General features: G+C 41.8%; 2 protein-coding genes and 1 long non-coding RNA gene across 5 annotated transcripts in view; 1 reads left to right on the forward strand and 2 right to left on the reverse strand.

The window, feature by feature from the left end:
* LOC105485134 (schlafen family member 12 like) overlaps window positions 1-3,128 on the reverse strand; it is a 64,082-nt gene extending 60,954 nt beyond the window's left edge. Inside the window, exon 1 of the mRNA XM_011747338.3 lies at window positions 2,887-3,128. The gene's annotated coding sequence lies outside the window, so the exon portion shown is untranslated. The remainder of the gene's footprint in view (window positions 1-2,886) is intronic.
* LOC105485135 (uncharacterized) lies at window positions 2,221-20,464 on the forward strand. Its single transcript, XR_989364.3, has 4 exons — window positions 2,221-2,659; window positions 6,550-7,239; window positions 18,686-19,346; window positions 20,383-20,464. It is a non-coding gene; the product is annotated as an uncharacterized lncRNA (long non-coding RNA).
* LOC105485136 (schlafen family member 14) lies at window positions 14,502-26,719 on the reverse strand. Of its 3 annotated transcripts, none has more exons than XM_071082743.1 (6): window positions 26,630-26,719; window positions 25,583-25,683; window positions 22,843-23,946; window positions 20,361-20,441; window positions 18,585-19,299; window positions 14,502-16,345 (listed from the first exon to the last, which is right to left on the reverse strand). In XM_071082743.1, exons 3-6 carry the CDS (start codon window positions 23,900-23,902, stop codon window positions 15,511-15,513), a joined length of 2,691 nt encoding a protein of 896 aa, XP_070938844.1. In that variant the 5' UTR covers window positions 23,903-23,946; window positions 25,583-25,683; window positions 26,630-26,719; the 3' UTR covers window positions 14,502-15,510. The 3 variants fall into 3 exon arrangements, with proteins under 3 accessions (XP_070938844.1, XP_011745642.2, XP_011745643.2); XM_011747340.3 differs by having other exon boundaries at window positions 20,361-20,489; XM_011747341.2 differs by lacking the exons at window positions 25,583-25,683; window positions 26,630-26,719 and having other exon boundaries at window positions 20,361-20,489; window positions 22,843-23,631; window positions 23,861-23,943.
* Between the last annotated feature and the right edge of the window lie 733 nt (window positions 26,720-27,452).

Below are 27,452 nucleotides of genomic sequence, written 5' to 3' on the forward strand. Positions count from 1 at the left end.
AGGCAGGCAGACACGGCATCAGACGAACATTTTTTAAAGTTCTTTCTAGCTGAAGCAGGCTAGAGCAGTCATGGAAAAGACCTTTCAGGATATGGTTTCAGCAGCCCAAATGAGAACAGATGGTGACGTAGACTAAGGTGGTGACAATGGAGAAGTAGGCAGAGTTGAGAGAGATTTAGAATTAAGCCGGCAGAGTTGAGAGAGATTTAGAAGTAAGCCGAGGGGCCTGGCGATTGATGGCAATTTGTGTCTATTATTTTAATTGCTCCTCTTCCATCTCAATCCAATGGATAAGAACCAGAATGGGCCCAGTCACTGGTGGGAGCTGTTTATGAGATACGGCTTCTCACCCCAGATTAAAAACCGTAGCTTAGCCAAACACTGAAAGGGAGAAAGGATCCAAATGTGGAGAGAGAACCCGGATATATGCCAAAGCTTAAGCAGCCAGAAGCAGAAATCTCTACCAAGGCCTGGGATCAAGAATTCTGATATAAGAAGATCAAATCAATCAAGTCCAGATTAAAAACAAAGGGCATAGTAGGAAGATTGATGTTTGTGCTCCTCATGAGCTGAAAGAGCTAACATTTATTGAGCCAGGAACTGTACCAAAACCTTTATATACATAATCTCATTGATTCCTCACAACAAATACTGTTACCTTTATTTTATCAATGAGGAAGCGGAGGTTGGGGGACATATTCAGAGTCATATGAGTGAGGCGCAAATCCAGGAGTATTTGATTCTAAATGCTAGTGCTTCTAATTAAAACCTAGACTCTGTCTCTCTCTCTCTCTCTCTCTCTCTCTTTTTTTTTTTTTTTTTTTTTTTTTAGCAACAGGGTCTCGCTGTCATCCAGACTGGAGTGCAGTGGTGCAGTCATAGCTCACTGCAGCCTTCAGCTCCTGAAATCAAGCAGTCCTCCCACCTCAGCCTCCCAAGTAGCTGGGACTACAGGTGTATGCCACCATGCCTGGCTAGTTTTCTTGTTTTTCTTTTTGAGACAGATTCGCGCTCTGCTGCCCAGGCTTGAAGGCAGTGGTGGGATCTCGGCTCACTGCACCCTCCACCTCCTGGGTTCAAGTGATCCTTCCACCTCAGCCTCCTGAGTAGCTGGAATGACCGGCACGCACCACTACTCCCAGGTAATTTTTGTATTTTTAGTAGAGACAGTGTTTTACCATGTTGGCCAGTCTGGTCTTAAACCCCTGACCTCAAATGATCCACCTTCCTCGGCCTCCCAGAGTGCTGGGATTACAGGCGTGAGCCACCGCACCCGGCCCTGGCTAGTTTTTCTGTTTTTTTGTTTTGTAGAGATGGGGTCTTGCTATGTTACCCAGGCTGTTCTCAAACTTCTGGGCTCAAGCGATCCTCCCACCTTGACCTCCCAAAGTGCTGGGATTACAGGCATAAGCGACCACACCCGGCCCAAAATCTAGACTCTTAATCATTGTGCAAACTGGTCTCCCAAATTATTAGGCCTCTTGGAAGACAAGAGAGTTTTCATTACTCTGGTAAGAATAACCGTTCTGGAATAATCTCCCTGGTATTTGTGATAGCATTTATTTTATAAAACACATTTGATAACAAGAACAACATGGGTCTATTTCTGTTAAACACAGGCAAGCAAAAGTCATACGTAAAAACATAGCTAGACAGAACACATAGGGCTTTCACAAGTATCTACTTTAATTAATGTCAGTAAACAACATAACCCAATGCAGTGACGCACTTGCAAAAATTACATCTCAATCCAACTAGATCATAGTTTCCCAGTCAACACAGCTTAAGTTTCTCTGAAAACAAAACAGTATATATATTATGAAAAACAAGAAAACACAGTTGGGCTCAGTGGCTCATGCCTGTAATCCCAGCACTTTGGGAGGCTAAGGTGGGCAGATAGCTTGAGCCCAGGAGGTTGAGACCAGTCTGAGCAGGGAAATCCAGTCTCTACAAAATACAAAAAAATTAGCTGGGTGTGGTGGTGCCTGGTCTATAGTCTCAGCTCCTCCAGAGAGTCTGAGATGGGAGGATCACTTGAGCCTGGGGAGGTCGAGACTGCAGTGAGCCACGATTGCATCACCGCACTCCAGCCTGGGTGACAGAGTGAGATCCTGTCTCAAAAAAAAGAAAAATCAAAATAAGAAAACCTTTTTCATAGCGATGAAGCAATCAGCTAACTGCTAAAGAATCTTCACAGGCACGGCCGGGTACAGTGGATCACGCCTGTAATCCCAGCACATTGGGAGGCCACGGCAGGACGACTGCTTGAGGTCAGGAGTTTGAAACCAGCCTGGTCAATCTAGCAAGACTTCCTCTCTACAGAAACAAAAAAAATTAGCCAGGTACCCTCGTGCTCAGTGCCTGTAGTCCCAGCACTTTCAAAGGCTGAAGCGGGAAGATGCTTTGAGCCTTGGAAGGTCGAGGCTGCAGTGAGTTGTGATTGCGCCACTGCACGCCAGCCTGGGTGAAAGAGCAAGACCCTGTCTCAAAAAAAAAAAGAATCTTCACAAGCATCCCTTCCTCCCAAGGCTCCTCCCTTGTCTCATCTGAAGGTTTGCTCCCCAGAACTATGAGAACCCTCTACATCTCTCTTTCTCAGCCCAGCCAGGATGCGGGACTCTCTGGGCTGGAGTCCTACATCCCAGGCCTCAGCTACAAGGTGAGTCCAGTCTAAGGGCCAGCTCCTCTCATTGTCTATTTCATTTATTTATTAAAAGTGTAGACGTGAAGTGTCTACTTCGTCCTCTCTTGCTTAAAGTGGGTATGTCTCGAAGGGTCTACAGCCACAGAGGGGATTTTCATCTGAGAGTTATGAGGTCTCTTTGAGAGACTCTGCATTCCATTGAATAGGCATGGCTTAGATCTCTCCGGACAATCTGTACTTACCTTGCGAATTAAAAGATTCCACAGGGTTGAGATGCTGAAAAGATGAGAAAGTTCCACGAGTTCTGATATACTTAGGAGTCCCTGCAGTTTGGCTGAGGACAGTGGTAACCCTCAAAGGCTAGAAATGGCTCTCAAATCTGAGCTCTCTGCAGAAAAACAAGCCCAGGAAAAAGACTGCTTTGGTATTTCTGAGACTGAAACTGGAAGGTTGCCGCCTTTTTTAAGTTTCTATTTCTCAGAATGCTCCTACTCACTTTAGGCCTGCCTTTCTAGCTTCAAGGGGGAAAAAAAGTGCTATTTCCTGCTTATCAGTAGAGTAAGTGGGTGAAAGACTAGTTCTGGCTAAAGACTAAAGAAACTTTATCAGAAGAAATCCTTCAAACACTCTGGAGAACAATGCTACAAAAAAGTGTTTTTTGGATACACACCAAACTGTTATTAAGGATTACTCTCTCAGGAGTGGAACTGGAGAGGAAGAAGATGGAAAGGGAGGAGAGAATTGTTACCTCGTACAGTAGGCCTGAGTTACTCAAGAAATATTTTTCTGTTGGCAAGGAAAAGGGAAAAAACAAAATGAAAAGAAACAGTGAAAGAGCCAGAAAGGAAATTAAACGGTGCATCTCACTGACTTTCTCTTTTAATTTTTATAGTAGCCTACATAATCCTAATAGTTGTAACTGCAGCCGAGATGAAATTCCTGCTGGATTCACTGTTATTAATTTAGCTGCCAATACTGTTGCTATCGTTCTAATCAAGTTCCTGCTAATTTTTGACCTGCTGTCTCCCTCAACAGCCCACAGGAGTCACAATTCCCTTGAGCTCTTGTTGGTTTCTTGTTCCATTTCTTTTGGGTGTCTATCTTTATACATTGAAAAAATTATTACAGTGTGGATTTAGCAATCATTTTTAGCTATAAGAAAAGGTGCTGTGCACTAGAGGTAATTGAATTAGAGATGTCATTCATTAATCAGATAATTAGTTCCCAATCTTGGCTGCTTGTCCAAATCCTTTGGCATGCTTTTTAAAAATTCAGATGCTAAGGTCCTTCCCCAGACATTCTGAATTAGACTATCAAGTAGCGGTGCAATATCATCAGGAGATAGAGAAATATCACATATACACAACACACATACATAAGCATAAAGAGACTGACACAAGCAGATCTTAAAATTTTCATTTAAAATCTTAGCCATGAATTAGGTATACATAAACACAAAATTTAATACTTTTGGTAAAAGTTCTCATTTTTGCCTATTAATATTTTCTTTCGATCTCATCTTTCCATAGATATTTGTTTAGGATGACAGCTTTCTTTAAAAACAAAATCCTTTTAGATATAAAAGTTCAAATCTTCAAAGCTGTACCTATCTTAGTTATGACTCAAAACCAGTAAGTTTTTATAGCTTAAAATCAATAAGGCTTTTATCACTTAACCACGGATGCAAGAGGCATCCCCAAGGAGGATGCAAGCCATGCAGCCCTTTTGCCGGGCGCGGTGGCTCACGCCTGTAATCCCAGTATTTTGGGAGGCTGCAGTGGGCGGATCACTTGAGGTCAGGAGTTCGAGACCAGCCTGGCTAATACGGTGAAACCCCGTCTCTACAAAAAATACAAAAATTAGCCGGGCGTGGTGGCGCACGTCTGAAATTCCAGATACTCGGGAGACTGAGGCAGGAGAATCACTTGAGCCTGTTGAGGTGGAGGTTATAGTGACTGAGATCACGCCACTGCACTCCAGCGTGGGCGACAGAGTGAAACCGTGTCTCAAAAATAAAAAAGACAATGAAGGTTCAGATGACAAACGCCTCTTATGGACTGGGACCTTTTATTAAGACAAACTTCTCTGAGAGCTGGCACAGTTGGACGAAAATGCTGCTTATCTTAGAACTTGGGTTCCAGGCTGGCCCCCTGATGCAAACCAGCAACACTTGCGCCCCCTGGCGGCGAAGACCAGAGAGAATATTTTAAAACCAGGCTCTCGGGACATAAAAAGAAGAATCTCATCTTATGATTTTCTTCCTTGTGACAAACAGCACAAACGACATCGACAATGCACACAAGGACTTTTTATTATTCCTGGGAGGCTGTGGATCATACCCAGACCAAATTTATAAAAGTTACAATTCAAAGAACTCATTCTTACAAATGTTTTTCTCCTGCCGATCTGAATTTGGAAAGGAAAAGACAAGGAAAATGTTTAACGTTCTCCTCTCTACAGGGCACTGCAGGTAGATATGTGGGGCAGCTGACTTTGGTAAGAATTTTTACCTTTTGCAGGTTCTGTCAGCTCTTCCGGGATCCCACCCACAGGCTCTGAAGTGACTGGCGCATCCCAGCCTTCTAGGGTCCCATTTTCACTACCAGAAACTATAGGGGAGGCAAAACTTTACTTCTGTTCTCTTAGGGATTTTGGCTAGGCCTGAGGATTAAATTGGCCTATGACAGATTAACAAGAGAAAAACATACAGATTTTTACATATAGGAGCCCCTACGGAAAATTGAAGAAGTGCCGAAACCTAAATGCTTGTGTAGTAGGATGAGCAAAGAGTGCAATTGTAGAAAAGTAATTACATTAAATTATGTGTGGAGGCAAAGGAGGATAAGGGTTATTTTAGCAAGGTCTGTTTATAGAGGATTATGACCCCTGTCAAAGAATGCTTTTTCTTCTCCTGGTACAGGGACGGCATCTTTCACATGGGACTTTTATCTCCTGTTTTCAGGAAGAAAAAAAGATTAAGATTCCCTTTTTGCATCTTCTATTTTCTTTTTTTTTTTTTTTTTTTTTTTTTTTTTGAGACGGAGTCTCCTGCTGTCGCCCAGGCTGGAGTGCAGTGGCCGGATCTCAGCTCACTGCAAGCTCCGCCTCCCGGGTTCACACCATTCTCCTGCCTCAGCCTCCCGAGTAGCTGGGACTACAGGCGCCCGCTACCTCGCCCGGCTAGTTTTTTGTATTTTTTAGTAGAGACGGGGTTTCACCGTGTTAGCCAGGATGGTCTCGATCTCCTGACCTCGTGATCCGCCCGTCTCGGCCTCCCAAAGTGCTGGGATTACAGGCTTGAGCCACCGCGCCCGGCCTATTTTCTTTTTATTATTATTATTATTTCAACAGTTTTGGGGGAACAGGTGGTGTTGGTTACATGGATAATTCTTCAGTCGTAATTGCTGAGATTTTGGTGCACCCATCACCCGAGCAGTGTACACTGCACCCAATGTGTAGCCTTTTATCCCTCACCCTTCTCCCACCCTTCCCCCGAGTCCTCAAAGTCCGTTATATTATTTTTATGCCTTTGTGTCTTCATATGCATCTGCTACTTTCAAGTGCCTTTAGCTCAAAATAATCCTTGTGCCAAAATGGCATATTTGGGGACAACCGATTCTGCCACCCTTCGGTACCTTTAGCCAAACAGAGGTTTGCTTTACAGACCTCCTGATTTCTGTGCCTGGCAACTGCACAAGGAGGGCACACTCACTTACCATCTTCCCACAGTGACCCATGGGGAAGCAAGGAAAGAAGGTTGCTTCTGTCCTAATTGTGTTGCTCTGTTGCGCAGTTCCCTAAAATGTCTGCCCCCACCCCACCCCACCCCACTCTACCCCATATTTTATGGAGTTAGGTGAAGAGCTTTCTCCTCCTTTACTTGCCCATCATCTTCTTCCCTATAGGCATGAGTTCCGGCTGCTCATGAAACCAGTTGGAAGGTAAGGAGCACTACTGCACTGATAATCTTGGCTCCTTACTCAAAGGCACTGAGAACCACCTCTCCCTAGGCTGCAATGTGGGAAATGCCTCACATACTATATGGGAGACTGCAGAGAAGAAAGGGGTCACTGGAACAATCAACCCAAACAGGATATAAAATGGAATGTATGCTATGATTACAACTCTGCTAAAATATATCTGCCAGTAGACTAGCCCAGGAAATGAACAAGCAAAAGTGAAAGCAGTTGCATGATTCGGCGGTAATAATAGGGATTGAATTTTCTTTTGTGGTTCTCTATTTTCTAATCTTTCTATAATGTAATTATATAGAACTTGTAATGACAGATATATCTTTTATGTTTCTTAGTATACAAAATGCTATCCTCTGAACATTTTCCTATTATGTAAGTCATTTACGTAATCATATTGATTTTGTAGAAAAATTTAGAGGCTAAGAATGCCATCAGTATTCTAAGTGTATTTGATCCAAGTCTCAACATAAAATCAAATGAATTACTGTCAACACAGAAGGAGACTTATGCCTTTAACTTTGAAGTACAAACAGAAGAACATAGAAGCTAACATGGACTTTGGAGTCGGACAGACACGGGTTCAGATCTCAGACTCAGAACTTGCTAGTGCTGTGATCTTGGGTAAGGTATTTATGATTTATTTGTTTATTTATTTACTTATTTATTTATTTTTAGAGCTAGAGTCTTGTGGTGTTCTCCAGGTTGGAGTGCAGTAGTATGATCATGGCTCACTGTAACCTTGAACTCTCGGGCTTAGACAATCCTTCCACCTCAGTCTCCCAAGTAGCTGGACTACAGGAGCGTGCCACCACACCCTGCTAATTTAAAAAAGATTTTTATAGAGATAGGGTCTCTCTATATTGCCCAGGCTGGTCTCAAACTCCTGGCCTCAAGTAATCCTCCAGCTTTGGCCTCCTAAGGTGCTGGGATCACAGGTGTGAGCCATCGAAACTGGCCCTAAGTATTTATCTTTTAAGTCAGAGTCTTCTCAGCTGTAAATTGGAACTATTAAGATCTAAAATTTATTGAGAGCTTTCCACATACTATGCTTTATTTAAATGTCTTATTTATTTGTTTGTTTGTTTATTTTTTGAGACGGAGTCTCACTCTGTCGTCCAGGCTGGAATGCAGTAGCATGATCTTGGCTCACTGCAACCTCTGCCTCCTGGGCTCAAGTGATTCTTCTGCCTCAGCCTCCCAAGTAGCTGGGATTACAGGTGCGTGCCACCACACCCAGCTAATTGTTTTGTATTTTTAGTAGACACAGAGTTTCATCATGGTGGCCAGGCTGGTCTTGAACTCTTGACCTCAAGTGATCTTCTCGCCTCAGCCTCTCAAAGTGCTAGAATTTCAGGCATGAGCCACCGTGCCCAGCCAATGTCATATTTATTTATTATTTTTACTTTTTCAGGCAGTATCATGCTCTGTCCCCCAGGCTACAGTGTAGCGGCTTTCTGTAGCCTCAATCTCCTGGTTGATCAAGTGGTCCTCCCACCTCAGCCCCCAAAGTAGCTGAGACTACTGGCACGCATCACCATGCCTGACAAATTTTGGGGGCTTGTTCGTTTGTTTGTTTTGTGGAGATGGGGTTTCACCATGTTACCCAGGCTGGTCTCAAACTCTTGGGCTGAAGTGATCCACCTGCCTCGGCTTCGCAAAATGCTGGGATTACAGGGGTCAGCCACCATGGTCAACCTAAATGTACTATTAGCTTTCAATCTTCATATTTACCTTAAGACATAGGTATGAATTTTATCTCTGTTTTATAGATGAGAAAACTGAATCTTAAAGAGGTAAAGTAACTTGCTCAAGGTCATCCAGCCAATTAAGAATAGAATTGGAATTCCATGCCAGAGTTGATCTGACCCCTGGACTCAAGCTCTTAACACTTACACTGCCTTATCCTACCTTACTGCTATACATAATTCAAAGACTGGCTGGGGGTTTAAAAGATATATTTTTAAAACAATTTGCACCATGTCTAGCACATACTAAGCACTTAATATATGTTTGTTGTAACTGGATGTGTCGGAGGAGACATCAATGGGACTGTAAAGGTATTTTGATGTATTAGCCTTTGGCTGGTGGGGTTTGTCATATTTGGCTGGCTAGGAAGGAAGCACCTGCTTCCTTCATTGTCTCCCCCTCTACCACATGCCTCTTTCAAGCTGTACAACTGGGCAAAGACAGCCTTCCCTGATTAAAGCAGGGATGAGGGACTTTATCTGCAATTGGTCCAAGAGAACTCTGAAGTAGTAAACAATAACAAGAGAAAATACATAGTGGCTATGTCTTAATTTCTCATTCACACCTATTTTAAATTGAGAATGAAAGAAGGAACAAAAGTGAAAACTGATCCTGTTTCTTTCAAAATCATGTTTGCCTTCTGTTAACTGAAGATATTGAATGGGGCAGCTAAGGGCCCTACTTCCCTTTGCGAATGAGGTAGATTCAGAGAGAAAACACTGTCCCTGGAACTTTCTAAATGCCCATTTCCTTTGATAATCAGCAATATCTGCTCTGACGTTGTACCTATATTTGTCTGGGATTTTAAGGGAAGGAAGGTGGGGACATCATAATTCTACATCACCAGGAAATGCCTGCAAGGTTGCAAGGGGAGAAGGTAAGATGCAGCAGCCTTAGAGGGGATCTGGCAGTTCATGTCAGTAGGGTCTGACCTTGGATGGATCAGGAAGATGACCAGAGTCTGATCCTGAGCTTTGCAGATCAAGAAATTCCGATTTTTCCAGAATGATCAAGAGGCTTTGTGATGACTGCAGATATTAAGTGTAGGAAACAGAATAGGCTAGTCAGCTGTGTGCTTACAATAAAGGCTAAAACTTTCCAGAGACAAGAGCTTGACAGAGGACCCTGATGGAAAACATAAGTATTCTTGTTCACTCTGAATATTCCAGCATACACTGGAGAATATTTTCAGAGTATTTATAACTTCTCAGAGTTTGGATTATGAGAATAAGGATTCTATTTAAATGTCACATTTAACAAGCTTGGCCACTTACTTGATATGTGACTTTGAGAAAGTGAAATTCTCTGTGCTTCAGCTGTATCATTTACGAAGTAGAGATAATGTGTAGATATTTCATAGAGTTGTTGTGAGAATGTATGCAAAGCATTTAGCAAATTGTAGCTGATTATAGTAAGATTTCAATAAATAGTAGCATGCATTTATTATAAACTTTGTATTTATTTCAGATTGAAGCTTCTTGAAAATAATTTTATGTTCAGCTTGCCCAAAACCTTGGGGAAACGGAGGCAAGTCAGCTTCATAGAAGATCGAGTTGACCTCTGCAGTTTCTCCTCTTTTCTCAAATGAGTTTCTCCATGTCAGAGTTTCTCCTTTTAAAAAGTCCTCTTTAGGCTGGGCACAGTGGCTCACGCCTGTAATCCCAGCACTTTGGGAGGCTGAGGCAAGTGGTTGCTTGAGCTCAGGAGTTTGAGACCAGCCTGGGCAAGATGGCAAAATCCTGTCTCTACAAAAAGTGCCAAAATTATCCAGGCGTGGTGGCGCACACCTGTAGTCCCAGCTACTCAGAAGCTGAGGTGGGAGGATCGCCTGATCCTGGGAAGTCGAGGCTGCAGAGAGCTGTGATTGCGCTACTGCACCCCAATGTGAGCAAAAAGAATCAGACCCTGTCTCAAAAAAAAATTTAATTAAAAATATATTAAAAGGTTCTGTTCATAGTCAGAGGCATCTTTTCTTTTCTCTTTGTACCCTATGTCAGTTTTAAGTGACCACAGATTTTTTTTTTTTAATACAGTGTCGAACTTATATAATTCATGTTTCTACCCATAGTTCTCCAAGTTAAGTGCTTCCTCTGCAGCTCTGGGTTAGGGTGGTGAGCCTTAGTTTCACTCTCTGTGCTCCCTTGCAGCCCTTTTAGAGTCACCCGTTTCCAAGATATCATTGCCTTTTTTGTCATCGGAACCTGATGTCAGCATTTTGTTCTCTTAGTTAATGCAGCAAAATGTCTATGTTATCAGATGCAGTGATTGGGGTTTTCTATTCACTTCCCATCAGAACTAATCTGAATAAGGTGATTCTTTCATCCAGGTCACCTTTTCATCCGGTAAACCCATCTCCAGGGATTTATAACTATACCAGAAAAAGAAAAGGTTGTATGCCTGAGTATGTGCCTGGCTTAATTTTAATTGGTGTAAAATTGCTAGTGACACAAATAACAAGGGAATGATCATTGAAATTTCATATGATCTGGCTAGGATATGGTGCACCCATTAAAAATGATTATATTGAAGACTGCTGCAACATAAGGAAATGCCTGCATTAGTCGGCTACAGCTACAAAACGAACAACCTTGAAATCTCAGTCATTAAATAATAAGCTTTTATTTCTCATTCATGCACTTTCAGATCAGCTGGATTTTGGTGGAGCTAGTTAGGACTGGTGGAACTTGGCTCCAGGCCATGAGTTGAGTTGGAGTTGGATTCACATATCTCAGTGGCTGGAGCACCACCCAGGGTACATTCTTTGTATGGAAATAGCAGAAACCCGAGAGAGTAAACCCAATGCTGGAAGTCCAGGTGCAGCCTCAGTGCACATCACAACTACTAACATTCCAAGTCACATGACCAAGGCCATATTATAGGGCTGGAAAATATCTCTACCTCTAACATTAGTAACTACAAAGGGTATAGATATAGACAGGTATGAAATATTGGGAACAATAATGTAGTCTACAGCAATATCTCACACAACAATTAAATGGAAAAAGCACATATATAGGATATAAAGTTGACAGCACAACTTGATCATAACTATGTGAAAATATTTTTCCATATCAACAAAGAATAGAAATAAAGAAGCAAAAATGAAAAAAAGTTACACCTAGATAACAAGATGATTTAAGAACTTTTTTTTTTTTTTTTTTTTTGAGACAGAGTTTCACCCTTTGTTGCCCAGGCTGAAGTGCAGTGGTGCGACCTCAGCTCACCGCAACCTCCGCCTCCCAGGTTCAAGCAATTCTCCTGCCTCAGCCTCCGGAGTAGCTGGGATTACAGGCATGCGCCACCACACCCAGCTAATTTTGTACTTTTAGTGAAGACAGGGTTTCTCTATGTTGGTCAGGCTGGTCTCGAACTCCTGACCTCAGGTGATCCACCCGCCTCAGCCTCCCAAAGTGCTAGGATTACCAGCGTGAGCCACTGCACCCAGCCTGATTTAAGAACTTTTAATTTTGCTTTTCTCCATTTCCATAATAATATTATATTACCCTTTTTAAGAGTAAGTTTTAGAAGCTTCTCACAGCTTCTAAAGCTTCTCTTTTATCTTAGTTATTTCATTTAGTTAATTGCTTTACCCATACATATTAAGACTTTGTAGAAAACATTGAGAATTCTAAGTACAACCCAGTTAGTCAATTATTCTTAGTCCCCACCAGTTCCTAATCTTACATTTGAATCTAACGAACTATCATCATAGATCCTTAATTTGACCTGTTGCCTAAAAACAATTGAGTTGCCTTTATTGTTCCCTTATTCTTCATTATTACAGTGTTAAAGATTATTCTCCACACTGACTTCTTTGAAATCGCTAACATTAGAAATTCATACTATTGAATAGAATCATTGTAGATTCTAGTTTTCTAAAAGCTACAAGTACAGTTCAGCAAATATTTACTGAGCACCTGCCGTGTGTCAGGCACCGTACTAGTTGCTCTACTCATCCTCTTACTCTTAAGGAGCTCACAGTCTTAATAGGAAGAGAAATGTGCACACATTTTTTGAGGACAGAAATAAGAAACTAGGAGAAGGGTTCAATGGTTCTCAACCCTTGTAACATATTAGAATCATTTGGACTTTTTTTTTAAGAGATAGAGTCTTGCTCTCTAACCCAGGCTGGAGTGTAGTGGAGTAATCATAGCTCACTGTAGCCTCAAACTCCTGGGCTCAAGTGATCCTCCCACCTTGGCCTCTGGAGTAGCTAGGACTAAAAGCATGCACTACCATGCCCAGCTAAGTTTTTAAAAAACATTTTTGTAGAGATGGGGTCTTGTTATGTTGCCCAGGCTGGTCTCCTGGCCTCAAGGGATTGCCCCCGACCTCAGCCTCTCAAAGTTCTGGTATTACAGGCACAAGCCACTGCACCCTGCCTGGACAACATTTAATAAATACCGATGCCCGAGCCTGTATCCAGACTTGCTAAGGTCAATTAGTCTGATGTCTGGCCTGATCACTGAATTTTTTTTTTTACGTTCCCTAGGAAATTGTAATGAGCATCCAGGGTTGAGAATCACTGAGTTAGTTATTCTACTTTCATCCTGATTGAGTTGTTTCACTAGACTAAGAACTGACAAAGACTCTCAAATTCAATATTTGAAACGATTCTTTACAAATCAATTATGTTATTAAAAATTATGTGATGCATGCATATATTTTAAAAAGTCAAATGGCACTAAGGCTTATGACTAAAATATAACAATTCCCTGTCCCACTCATACTCCTTCATACCCTGTTGACTTTGACTCTTTAAATTATTTTTATAGAATTCATACATCTCCTTACATCAGAATGTCAATGCACTGGCATCTTTTGCAAAACCGATTGCTGAACTTCATTTCCTCCTACCCAAAAATACCTTAAAGCCCCCAAGGAAAGGTCAAAAGGAAGAAACAGCAGGTAATTAGAGCAGTGGGAAGCAAGGGAGAGGTTTTTCTTTTCAATCCGTGCCTAGGTGCAGACTAGCTCTTCTAACGGGCCTAAGCAATTCAGAAAGGCAGCTAAGAGAGCTTCTCAAAACCCTGCCTGCTCTTCCACCTCTTGGGAGGCTGAGGGGCTTTATCTAAAATCATAACCAAAATTTCCACGTGTTCTCCTGGATTCAAGCCTCCCTAGAGTCAATCAAGTTATCCTAAACTTTTCTAGAAGTTAAAAAGTTTGGAAATAGGAATACTTCCAAAGCAATGTAAAAATCCTTGCAAAAGCAAGAGTAACTTGAAGAGCACAGAATTGGCTCAGCCATTTGAGGAGCTGACTAGAAAAAGGGAATTTTTATTTTATTTCTCATATGTATCATATACATTGGAAAGTTTCACTTAAGGAGATAGTAAAAGTTTAATTGAGGTAGTAGGCATTTGAACAAGGATGTGATTGACAAGTAAGGATTTCAAAGGTGGAGCGGACAGAAAAGGGTTTAAAGACTGAGAAAACGGCACAGGCACAGACCAAGAGTCAGGGATGTGTGTGGGTGGTGTCGGTGGTAAAGTTGCCATTCAGGGTCCCGGTAAACTCTGAGAGTTGGATTTAAAAATTAGCACCAAGTCATAATGGAAGAGATCAGAGATGTGCAAAGGCCTCTTATAGGAAGACTACTTTCCAGGCCAGAGTATAAGGCGTTTCTAGCCTACATGTGTGTATTCATATACGTAGAGAATAAATGTAGGCAAAAAATGTTGGGGGCAGTACAGAGAGGGTTGGTGGTGAACCTGGAAACTTTAGAAACCAAGACAGAGAAAAAAAAATTCATCTGAAGGCAGAGAATAATGAAAAACTAGTCATCCTTAGCATTCTAAATTTGCTTTAGCGGCCGGGCGCGGTGGCTCAAGCCTGTAATCCCAGCACTTTGGGAGGCCGAGACGGGCGGATCACAAGGTCAGGAGATTGAGACCAGCCTGGCTAATATGGTGAAACCCCATCTCTACTAAAAAAATACAAAAAACTAGCCGGGTGAGGTGGCGGGCGCCTGTAGTCCCAGCTACTCGGGAGGCTGAAGCAGGAGAATGGCATAGACCCGGGAGGCGGAGCTTGCAGTGAGCTGAGATGCGGCCACTGCACTCCAGCCTGGGCGACAGAGCGAGACTCTGTCTCAAAAAAAAATAAATAAATAAAATAAAATAAATAAATAAATTTGCTTTAGCTTGTAAACCTGTAAACTAATTTGTCTAGTGCTTGTGATAAAAATATCTTTATTTTAGAAATGATTGCAATCTTATTTTATATTAAGTTGGTGCAAAAGTAACTGCAGTTTTTGCACTTTTGAACCCACCTAATAGATATTGCAATAGTCTAATATGGCCTGAAGACTTTTAACATTTGAATCAAATTACTAGCTTCCCTTACTGTAAGGCTGTGTTCATATAATTTAGCTTCCTAAATTACTGTTGAGGGCATTGATTAGCAAAAGCATTTGACCCACTTATGACTATGGTCCTCAGTATAAATTAACAGAGTAGCATTTTCATTTATGCATTGGTCCTTTGTGAGCTTGATTAGCATAAAGCATCCCCAAGAAACTGATCTAGACTTGGTACAAAAAGGCAATCGAGTTCTGGACCTGGAAAGCTTGAGACCCATAGCCAGTATGAGGTGCCAGTCAACTGGCTACTTTTGAGACCTATCCAGTCAAAGATCCAGCCTGGAGGGCACCATACCACCACCCAAAAACTATGCCACATAGGCTGGGGTGCATGAGAAACACTGGGAGATGGAGATACAATAAGGGATGTAGTTGGGAGAGCAAGTCAAGGCATATTAATGAAAGTCTTGAAAACTGGTTAGGTTTGAAGGCCGTGGGGACTCACTGAAGATATGTTAGCAAGGTATTACATAAAATCAGTTCCCTATTTAAGGAGAACTTCTCTGTTTAATGGATGATAGCTGGATTGAATGGGAAAGCTGGAGACAGGGGACTAATTTAGTCTATTGTAATTGCATAGGTAGGAGGTGAAGGAGACTGTGAAAAGGCCAGTGGCATTGAAATAGAGTGGAAGGCTCAGCTCCAAGAGACATTTCTGTGGCTCCAGGCCATACTGATGTACCTTGATTTCCTCACTTGTAATATTAAAAGGGAGTCACTGCCACCTGTCTAGGAGAAAGGACTCTGCTCTTCCTGCCTTCCTCTATTATTTGTAATAATTTTCAGAAGGTTGCCCTCTTTTCATAAAGCAGGTAGAGGTGTTTAATAGCTCTTGAAGCAAAGCAGAGCTTATGAAATTCCTCTGACTGGTCGCATTCTGGACTAAGCCCAAACACGATAGTCCTCTCCAGGCCTGAAAATTGCTGAATACTGTCTAAAACAATGTGGCTTCCGCAAACACCAGTGGCCTGGCTAAATACAACCTCTGATGCTCTGTGGGTCTCAATTAATTCCATTGCTTTTAGCAGTGCAAGCTTATAGCGTCCTCTGTCCTCCCCTCTCCTGCACAGAATTGCTATATCTTTGGGCAGATAGCCACACTGGAACAGGCTGTGACATTTTCCTGCCACATAGTTAGCTATTTGTTCTGTTGTCAGATTAGTCTTTGTCTCACACACTCCAGGCAGACCCTGGGCACACATTGCTTCCTCATAGGCAGTCTCCCTGAACAATGCTAATGTGTCTGGAGATATGTTGGAGGGAGGATTTTCTTTGATCCTCTTCATTTCTTCTTTCATAACATTTGCTATTTCCAGAGCACAGTGGATCCCACCAGTGATTGTTTTGCGAGGAAACTGAGCAGATGGAGGGGGAAGGCCACTGACATCTGCATGATGGATTTGAAAAGGGTCAAGAAAAAGCCAGAGAACCCCATGGTGAAGGTTTTCACTTCCAGCCCCCTTTGCCTTTGGATGGGTGATGTTCTTAGCCTTCACGTACCAATTGCCAAATTTGCTGCAGAAATTCTCAGTCTCATCCATCACTATGTGTTTAATCTTTAGAAACTCCCCTTGCATGAAAGTTTTCCGGGTCACAGCTTGGCAGGTGGTTTGTTGGCTGTAAGGATGGAAAAAACAAGGCTTGAGGCATATCACCAAAGAGAACATCAGCATTCATTACTCTCTGGAATGGAATCAGAGGCTGATTCTCTTCTGCAGACTGAGTCATTGATTCAGTAGTGTGAATACCACAAAACAGTTCTAATTACAAGTTACCTGACAGACCGAATGCATAATTTTACACCTTGCTCTTTGGGGTTATCCAGTTAAATCTGCATGTGAAATTTCTGAAATGAACCCAGGTCACAGATTGTATTATTTCTATTAGCAGTCTGTTCCTACTGTCTGGCAATCCTGAAGACAAGTTCATTACATCTAAAGGAAATCTCAAAGTTAAGTTACACCTCTTACTACCACTACCATTTCTTTACTTTCTATCCTCTTTAGAGCTGGAGAACAGTTACCTAGATGCATATCATAACTTTTATGTGCAAAAAAAGCATGCACTAGTTCAAATTCCTCTAAAGCTTCTTTAGATTTGGGTAAGAAAAACATCAAGAGGATGCTGAGTTCCATGACACATCAAGTAGGGTGCCAAATCTACGGGGCTATGCCTCTTTGGAGCTACCTCATTTACTTAGCTCAATTTTCCTTTATAGTATGCTTTAGCATATGTGTATTTTTTCTTAACAAATTTGGTTGGTTTTTGCCTCCTTTAATTTGGATCCAAGTAACATCACTCATCCCTACACATTCCATGATTTTACATATGCAGTTTCTAGGGCCTTTACTCCCTATGCCTTGAATCATAACTATGTTCTTCTCTTCTGGTTTGGACTGTGTGGACTCAAATAAAAGCACTGATTCTTAGCCATCTTTGTATCCCTCTTACATTAAGGGTTTAATAGATATTTGTTGAGTTAGCCTTTTTACTGGAGTATTTTTAAACTTAGCTATAAATCTTAATAAAGAATGTAGTCCTCAGCACAGTCTACAGGATCCCTCATAATCTGGCATCTGCCTCCTTTTCAACATCACCACCTGCTATATACCCACACTCTGCACGACTCTAGTCGGACCTACCATTCTGGTTCTCTAGTGTCTCTATGTCTTTGTACTTGTTATGCCCTTTTCCTAGAAGGCCCTCCCACATTTGATTCACTTCTCCTGCTGACTTCTTAACAGTGTGCCCAATGGTCTCCTTCACTGGGGAATATTTGCCAACCAACCTCTAGCCTGTTAAAATGGGCATGAGACCAGGTACAGTGGCTCACGCCTGTAATCCCAGCACTTTGCAAGAAGGAGGTGGGCAGAACACTTGAGGTCAGGAGTTCAAGACCAGCCTAGCCAACATGGTGAAACCCCGTCTCTATGAAAAACACAAAAATTAGCTAGGCATGGTGAGGCACACTTGTAATCCCAGCTACTCAGGAGGCTGAGGCAGGAGAATCACTTGAATCCAGGAGACAGAGGTTGTAGCGAGCTGAGATCATGCCACTGCACTCCAGCCTGGGCGACAGAGCAAGACTCCGTCTCAAAAATAAATAAATAAATAAATAAATTAATTAATTAAAATGAGCATGCCTTTATTATTATACAATACACACATGGTTTTTTTATGGCAAGGTCTTCAATATGTTTTCTCCTCTAACACCAAATGTAGCACAGTAGATACCATATCAACAGTGCTCAAAAAGATGTATTGAATAACAAAACCAAACCAAAAATCATAATGATTTCACCCTCATTTGCTGAATTCCATAATGACCAATTCATTTTACTAAATTAAAAGTTAGAGATTTAAATCAGAAGTGAATTTGTATATTTTCTAAAATTACTGATTTTACAAGTCAAAAATGAAAATATTTTATGAACAAAATCAAGCTGTATTTAAATTTAAGTTTCGCTAGGTACAATGTCTAATTAGCAGAAATACCCTATGACTTTAAGACATTACGTATCAAACAAAAAGTATACTTAAAGCAGAATGGGTTCATTTCTACTTCTCTTAAATTTAAGGCTAAGGATTGTGAAAAAAGAAAGTTTCTGGTTCTATAAATTTAAGTTATGCACATGTGGGTTATTTATAATGAGATGTTTAAGGTTGAACATTCTAAATTACCTGTTTACAGCTCAATTCTGTGATTATTTGGAAATGTGTATATAGTTTGGGCTCTTGCACTTATGCAGCTGAGGCACTAAAAAACTTAAACTAAAAACACAAATTACTTTTGTGACACTCTTGAAAAGACTGACTAAATACATTTGTGTGTGTGTGTAGTTGGTAAAACTCTTACGTCACAAAATCCTTTAGGGAGTCACTTTCACAAACATAGAGGATTTCTTTTGGTTTGCAGTGAAACAAGTCCTTAATTTTCTCCATGATCTTTATGGCTAGGGCTGTCTTCCTGATTCCTGGAAAGCAGTGGATGAATAATTCACGTGTCTCCTGAAGACTCTCAGAAAGCAACTGGCTCTGCTCCATTATGAGCAAGTTGAAAAACTCACAGCCCAGCTGGTCACTCAGAAGAGATCTGGAGCACAGGCAGACCACCACAAGAGCCTGTAGCAAGTCTTCCATTTCCTCCTCATCAGCAAGACTGTAGGACCTGGGGTAGCGCAGCGGGATATCACCAGCTCTACTCTGTGTGCTGGTCAGGTGTATCAGCCTTGGAATGATGCACACGTTCCCTGTGTAACCACCAACAGCTTGCAGTTTCTGCTTTAACTGATGAGCTGTGTTTCGGGCATATTCAAGTCCTCCAAGCCAACCGGGGTCTATTAAGATTGTATAGAGTACCATGGGGCTGTTAACTGCTATTAGGAGAGCATCACACAGGACATTCTGTTCTTTCCTGAAGCCAACATCACCAGCCCAGCTTCTAGAAAATATCACAATCCCCCGAGAACAAGGATGTATCAGGGTCTTCATTAATCCCTCCAGTTCTTTATGATCTGAGAACAGCTTCTTACAGAGGGATTCTGGTTTAAATTGTACCTCTTGCTGTGTCACTGAAAATTCAAGGAATAGATGTTACCAAAACTTACAAAAGCATATGGTAAGTATTCCTGCAACATTGCAGAAAAAAAGTGATACCTGGTGCACTTGGGAAAATAAGAGCTTTCCTTTAGAATTGTGATTCTTAACCAGGAGCAGTTTTACTCCCCAACTCTCCCCCATCCCCAAGGATATTTGGCAATGTCTAGAGAATATATATATATATGTATTTTTTTAGATGGAGTCTCGCTGTCACCCAGACTGGAGTCCAGTGGCGTAATCTTGGCTCACTGCAGTCTCTGCATCCCTGGTTCCAGCGATTCTTCTCCCTCAGCCTCCAGAGTAGCTGAGATTACAGTCACACGCCACCACACCTGGCTAATTTTTGTATTTTTAATAGAGACAGGTTTCACCATGTTGGCTAGGTTGGTCTTGAACTCCTGACCTCAGGTGAGGTCACCCGCCTCGGCCTCCCAAAGTGCTGGGATTACAGGCATGAGCCACCGTGTCCGGCCTGAGAATTTTTTATTGTCACAATTGGAGGGGAGCTACTGGTATGTAGTAGGTACCAGCCAGAATGCTGCTAAGTATTCTACAATTCACAGGACTCTCCCTCCCCCAGCAAAGAGTTATCTGACTCAAATGACAATAGTGCTAAGGTTGAGAAACCCTGCTTCAGAAGAAGTTCAGATAACCCAATAGTTCCTTCTCCATTGGAAAGCCAGGGGGCAGTTTTTTGATGGTTGAGACCTGAGAAATTCCCTGCACTCTCAAATTTGGAAAACAAAAGCCATATGTTATGAGAAGTTGGAAAGCACACAGAAATAGTAACAGTGGGAATCAGATGACTGGAAACAAGGGTCAAATATATAGATATATAGATATTATCTATCATATATATCTATAAGATATAGATATATATGTGTGTGTAAAATTTCAGGATCATTATGTCTGCTAAGTCCTTCATTTGACCTTCTCTAAGGAGAAACACTTGAACTCATTGCTACTAATACCTCCCAACTCAATTTTAGAAAACAAATAGTCCCCTAAGTTGAAATCAAGAGGGAATGAATACCTGGAAACAAATGTCGTTGCAGACCCTCCTTAAATTCATGGACTTTTATGGGATATCCAGGACTTTTTCGTGCAGATGAAGCTGATGAAATCAAGTAAGAGTTGTAGTCTGTGGCCAAGCTGGAAGGAGCTAGACAATTACATGGAAAATTGTTTCAAACAAAAAATAAAAAGTAAAAAAAAAAAAAGCCTCTTTTTTTGGCTCTTATTACTGGAGACCTGTGATGTGCATGGGTGCCTGAGCCGTCATACTTACTGTGCCTCAGACCGCTCACATATGTCAGGAAAGGAAGTCTGGGGATTTCTGCAGGGGACATATCATACATATTCTAAGTCACTGTGTGACTCAGCTTGGGCAAGTCATTTCACCTCTCTCTCACGCAGGAGTGAAGTAATAATCCCTCAGGTTCATTTCAATTACAATATTCTGACTCCAGGTTGTCTCTAAGAAGAAAAAGCATCTAGTGGGGATCAGCAAGGATTAAAGCACAGTATTTGAAAAATGGTGTTGGCCAGGTGTGGTGGCTCACACCTGTAATCCCAGCACTTTGGGAGGCTGAGGTGGGTGGATCACCTGAGGTCAGGAGTAAAAGACCAGCCTGGCCAACATGATGAAACCCTGTCCCTACTAAAAATACAAAAATTAGCTGGGCATGGTGGTGCGCCTGTAATCCCAGCTACTCGGGAGGCTGAGGTGGGAGAATTGCTTGAACCTGGGAGGCAGAGGCTGCAGTGAACTAAGATCGTGCCACTGCACTCCAGTCTAGGTGACAGAGCAAGACCCTGTCTCAAAAAAAAAAAAAAAAAAAAAAAAGTTGTTACAGTTATTTATGTCCCCATCTAAGGTTAGATGGAATCCAAAGTGCCAGGATCTTTGGGGGAGAGGAGGAGAGAAGTGAACTCAAACAAATTTAAAACAAGAGAAAGAATGACCCAGTAAAATTCTCTAATCACTCAAGTCTTGATCAAATTTGGAATACACTGGCGGTGAAGGCAAGCAGATAATCCATAAAGGACTATAGGCTTAGTTCGCATCTTCTTTTGCGTCATTTTCCCCCACTTGGTGGTGCCCTAAGCCCAGTGGCTTAAGGTTATTAGCTCCTAATGTTACTGAAACAGTTCAAATTTGTCAACAATGTTTTGCTTGAAAGAATTAGTGGAATAGTGGAGTCATTTTTTTTTTTTTTTTTTTTCAGACAGGGTCTTGCTCTGTTGCTTAGGCTGGAGTGCAGTGGATGATCTCGGCTGACTGCAACCTCTACCTCCCAGGCTCAAGCAATTCCCCCCACCTCACCCTCCCATGTAGCTGGGACTACAGCGGTACACCACCACGCTTGGCTAATTTTTATATTTGGGGGAGAGATGGGGCTTCACTATGTTGGCCAGGCTGGTCTCAAACTCCTGGGCTCAAGCAATCTGCCCACCTCGGCCTCCCAAAGTGCTAGGACTGCGTCTGGCCTCGGAGTCATTCTTAAACAGTGTTTCTCTAGAATATCATCTCTAAAATGAGGTTATTCCAATTTTGACTGGGATGATCAGCCTACACAATTTTTTCAACAGGTTTATAGAGAATAAAAGGAGACCTTTCCTAACTCATGGCTGATGGCATACTGTAAATTTCCTTTAAAAGTTGCTTAGGCTGGCCAGGAGTGGTGGCTCATACCTGTAATCCCAGCACTTTGGGAGGTTGAGGTGAGTGGATCACGTGAGGTTAGAAGTTCAAGACCAGCCTGGGCAACATGGCGAAACCCCATCTCTATTAAAAATACAAAAATTAGCCAGCATGGTGGCATGTGCCTGTAATCCCAGCTACTTGGGAGGCTGAGGCAGGAGAATCACTTGCAGCTGGGAGGTGGAGGTTGCAGTGAGCCAAGGTCACACCACTGCCCTCCAGCCTGGGTGACAGAGTCTTTTTTTTTTTTTTTTTTTTGAGACGGAGTCCCGCTCTGTCGCCCAGGCTGGAGTGCAGTGGCCAGATCTCAGCTCACTGCAAGCTCCGCCTCCCGGGTTCACGCCCCTTCTCCTGCCTCAGCCTCCCGAGTAGCTGGGACTACAGGCGCCCGCCACCTCGCCCGGCTAGTTTTTTGTATTTTTTTTTTTTAGTAGAGACGGGGTTTCACCGTGTTAGCCAGGATGGTCTCGATCTCCTGACCTCGTGATCCGCCCGTCTCGGCCTCCCAAAGTGCTGGGATTACAGGCTTGAGCCACCGCGCCCGGCCGACAGTCTTAAAAAAAAAAAAAAAAAAAAAAAAAAAAAAAGTTGTTTAGGCCATAGAATCCAAACGTTTCTTGACCTCAAATGGTTTATATTCTGAGTCTTTAGAACTAAAAATGTTAGATAAGGAACACTGTAATGGGAGAACACTTATAAGCAAATATAAATTTCTATTTTTTTTAACTAAAATATACGATCAAATATCCACAAAAGGCAGAGAAAGGGGTTCCTCCCTGCTGATGGGGACAATGACTTCACTTCCCTTTACCTGACTGAGTATCCAGCATCATGACCACCCACTGCTCAGCTGTCAGCCGTGTGACAGAATTGTCTTTCATGATCCAGGAATCTGGGGCCTCTGCAAACACCACGCAACAGAAGGGCTCCACTTGAATCACACAGACATAACCATCCAGGACATCTTTTTGGTACACATTCAGGATTTTTGTAGTGAAATTTACTTTTGGCTTCTCACAGCAGAAGTGGAATGTAGGCAATTTTTCAATGCAGTTTTCGATTTCTTTTTTTAATAAATCAGGATTCACTTTTTCCCACTTACATCCAACCACTTCTTTGCTCTTATCATCCACCCCAATGAGGACATATCCCCCTTGAGTGTTGGCAAATGCAGAAACATAATGAGGCAGCATTTCTTTAATCCGAGGAATGACCTTTTTGGTGGTGAACCTCTTAAATTCGACATGTGTTGACTCAGTAAAGTTGAGTTTCTCCTTATACATGAGTCTGTCCTTTTTAAAAAACTCTGAGGCCAATATCCTCATATCTTCCTCTTCCTGAATGTATCTATCGAGAACCTGCTGAGGATGCAACTTCTTCACCCTTGGTCTTCCTCTTTGGGCTCTAAAACATTTCTCTCTGAGAAGCTCCAGGGCACTGCTAGCACTCAAGTTGATAGCAGAAGTCACATCTCTCTGATATAAATTGGAGCGCAAGCTGCAAATCCTTAGTGGAAGGCTGAAAACATCTGGGCTCCATGACTTCACAAAAATGAGGAGATTGTGCCCCTGCTGCATGTAGTCAAGGTATTTCTGTGAACCTGAAGGAAGGAGCTTTTGAAAAGAAGTTTCCAAATCCTGTCCCAGCCCATGGCATTGGTAACTATAGGTTTTATCATCAATCTCTGCTTTGATCACACCACCTCCAGAATTTAACAGTGCACATATAGCCCGGATAATTCTAGAATTCTCAGATCTTTTCAAATAGCTGTTGGTCATCTTCTTCCTGTTTTCTTCCCCAAAAATCACTTTGCCCACATCTACTATTACCTCAGGATAGGGCATTTCAGTATCAGTCTTGAGACTCTCCATTTCAGCAGCCCCTCTGTGCTCCAAACAATAAAAGAAAGGAGTTCCTATAATCAGGATAGAAATGTTTCTACATTAACAAGAATTCCAAAGATTACATTATTTTCTTCAAAACTATCAATTACTGGAGATACATTTTAATGTTGGAAATCATCTCTCTATATATGTATATTGGTTGTTGTTTGTTTGTTTGTTTTGGGTTTTTAGGGTTTGTTTGTTTGTTTTTGAGACAGGATCTTGCTCTCTTGTGCAGCCTGGAGTGCAGTGGCGCAATAATAGTTGGCTGCAACCTCAACCTCCCAGCTCAAGTGATTCTCCAACTTTAGTCTCCCTAGTAGCCGAGACTACAGACACGTGCCATGCCTGGCTAATTTTTCTTTTTCTTTCTTTCTTTCTTTCTTTCTTTCTTTTTTTTTTTTTTTTTTTTTGAGAGAGAGATGGAGTCTTGCTGTGTTGCAATCCTCCTGCCTGGACCTCCCTCCCAAAGTGCTGGGATTACAGATGTGAGCCACCACACCCAACTGGAAATTATCTTTGGTACTGCTGTTTTCTAATCATTTTGCCAAATATCCTTAGCCTTGCCAGAATAAGTAGGCATAGATAAAAGTGAATGCTTAATATTTGTCATAATGGAAAAATTAAATTGCTAACATTTTCAGCCGTTTTGCATTTCAAATCAGTAAACACCAACACTGAGCCTGGATGTAAAGGGCATGGGTTGGCACAGGAGCCCAGGAAGGTATTAAAGAATATGCAGAAATAGAAGTCAAAGTGAGAAGATGCTCTTATTTATAATTCAAAAGGGGAAGAAAGGAAGGCACTAGAGAACTAAGGAAGTATCATTTTATAGTATATGTACTGTAGAAGATCTTGCTATAAACACAAACATAGGCTGGGTGTGGTAGCTCACAATCTGTAATCTCAGCACTTTGGGAGGTGGATGTGAGAGGATTGCTTTCGGCCAGAAGTTGAGACCAGCATGGACAACATAGCAAGACCCCATCTCTACAAAAGATTTTTAAAATGTTAAACATTAGGCAGGTATAGTGGTGCACACCTGCAGTCCCAGCTACCTAGGAGGCTGAGGTGGGAGGATCTCTTGAGCCCAGGAGTTTGAGGCTGCAGTGAGCCATGATCGCACAACTGCACTCCAGCCTGGGTGGCAGAGTGGGACTCTGTCTAAAAAAATGAAAATAAAAGTAAATAAATAAAATTCAGTATTTTTATGTAGTATTTCATGCACTTTGAAAAGCTTTATTTTACTCCTGAAAGAATGTCATTTGATACCAAATGCAGAAACCTTTTTAACTCTTCACATGTTCTAAATCTCAAAAGTACATTTCTTCATATATAGTGTGATGTGAGAGCAGCATTTTCCTTTCCTTCTAATAGTTCTGCCCTGTGCTGCGGAAACCCCTAAGACTTGGAAAAGAACACGAGTTTTTGGGGCATGGTCACTAAACTATTGTCACTCTTCTTTTGCTTCCTAGACCAGAAAACAACCACCTAAACTGAAATTTGAGCTCTGAAACAAATATTTTAGAAAAGATCCCCTTACCTTTAGTTAATTAAAAAACAAAATATTTGCTAATTCAACCAAAATTATTCCCCTAGGAGAAGAGAATCCATCTTTCTGCATGATCTTTGCAAAGCAGGGGCCCTGTGGGTGTTGTACGTACTCACCAAGAGGAAGAAAGCAGGCATCCGGCAAGACATGTGCACTCCTCTGACATCAGTTTGTTCTTGGTTGCCTTCTCACTTCCTTCAGGAAAACCAGAGTCGACCTGGGGAATTGTTTTTAGAATGTGAGCCTCTTCTATAGGTACATGTAAATGTAGTCTTTTATGGCTCCTTAGGGAAATTTCCCATAACATTCTATTTATATCATAGAATCACAGAAGTATTAGAAAGGACTTTAAAGAGCCTCCGGTCCAACAATCTATCGGATTCTAAAATCTCCTCTATAATATTCCCAACTCCCAACAAGTTGCTATGCAAACCTCCAGCGATGAGCAACTCACTACCTATCAAATAGTCCCTCTAGTCTCTCCTGTTCTCTGACATCTGTGTTAGAAATGGTCTCCTTACTTTAAGCTGCAGTTTGTCTCCCCATAACTTCCACTGATGGGACCCACAAAACAAATCTAATTGATTTTGAACTAGCAGACCCTATGGTCTCGTGACTCCTAAGTCTCATCAATGTTATTTGAATACTGATAACAATTATGATAAATACAACATTTACTGAGGTTCTAGCTTCAGATGAATATCCTTTCCACATTTCCCATAATTTTTTTTTTCTTTTTTTGAGACAGAGTTTGGCTCTGTGCCCATGCTGGAGTACAGTGGCACGATCTCTCCGCCCCTCAGGTTCAAGCGATTCTCCTGCCTCAACCTCCAGAGTAGCTGGGACTACAGGCAAGAGCCACCACTCTCGATAAATTTTTGTATTTTTAGTAGAGATGGGGTTTCACCATGTTGGCCAGGCTGGTCTCGAACTGTTGACCTCGGGTGATCCACCCACCTGAGCCTCCCAAAGTGCTGGGATTACAGGGATGGGCCACCATACCCGGCCTTCCTAGAATTTTTTTACTCATTTTCCTTCACAAATTTTCCCTTAAATACATTTTACTAATCCCTCATGCCCTTAGACGTAGACTGCACCTCAAATTAGATAAATGGGGAAAAAAAGAATTTTTTTTCTTTTTTTTTTTTTTTTTTCTTTTTTACCTATGTTCTTGTGTTTCCTCTCGCTGCTTCAGTTTCACATCTGGCTGTAGTCTGAATGTTTGCCTCTGTCACAGCCCCTTTTGCCCTTCGATATTAGCCTGGGAGGAGCAGACTCCCCACTTCTTCATAACACTGACATACTGAGGAAGGCTGATAAGGACTCATGAAGAGCCTGTGACAGGGCAGATTAGCAGGCCAGGGTCTGACCTCAGAGAGTGAATGAGGTCGTAATGAGAAAATGCAAGGGTGAAAGGCAAAAGTTAAACTTAGCACTTCTAAGAGACTGAGCTTCATTTCCACATATCATACAAGTACCTTCAGCCCTGGAAAATTTTGTGTGCAAAGCTCTATTTTTATTTTCAATTAAGCTGTCCTGTACATATTCATTGTGGGCAATATTAACCTATTAAATTACCTTCTAAATGGTTTGTTCTATTCTATTTAATTTTATTCTTTTTCCTACTTTTCATCTTTGTTAAACACAAGACCCAGCCTAGAAAAATCCTCATAGATTAGGAGCTGGCTATCCCTGGGTAGGAGGATTAAAGGTAATTTTTCCATTTATTTTTCTTCCCTTCATTATCTTTAACTGATCTGTATTTTTAATGGTTCATAATGAGTATAAATTGTTTTTCATAATTAAAAAACAAATGGTAAAAACCAACAGATGGGCTGGGCGTGGTGGCTCACACCGATAATCCCAGCACTTTGTGGGGCCAAGATGGGTGGATCACCTGAGGTCAGGAGTTCAAGACCAGCCTGACCAATATGGTGAAACCCTGTCTCTACTAAAAATACAAAAATTAGCCTGGCATGGTGTTGT

The sequence above is a fragment of the Macaca nemestrina genome, chromosome 17 (genome assembly GCF_043159975.1).
Source record: "Macaca nemestrina isolate mMacNem1 chromosome 17, mMacNem.hap1, whole genome shotgun sequence".
Lineage (NCBI taxonomy): Eukaryota > Metazoa > Chordata > Mammalia > Primates > Cercopithecidae > Macaca > Macaca nemestrina.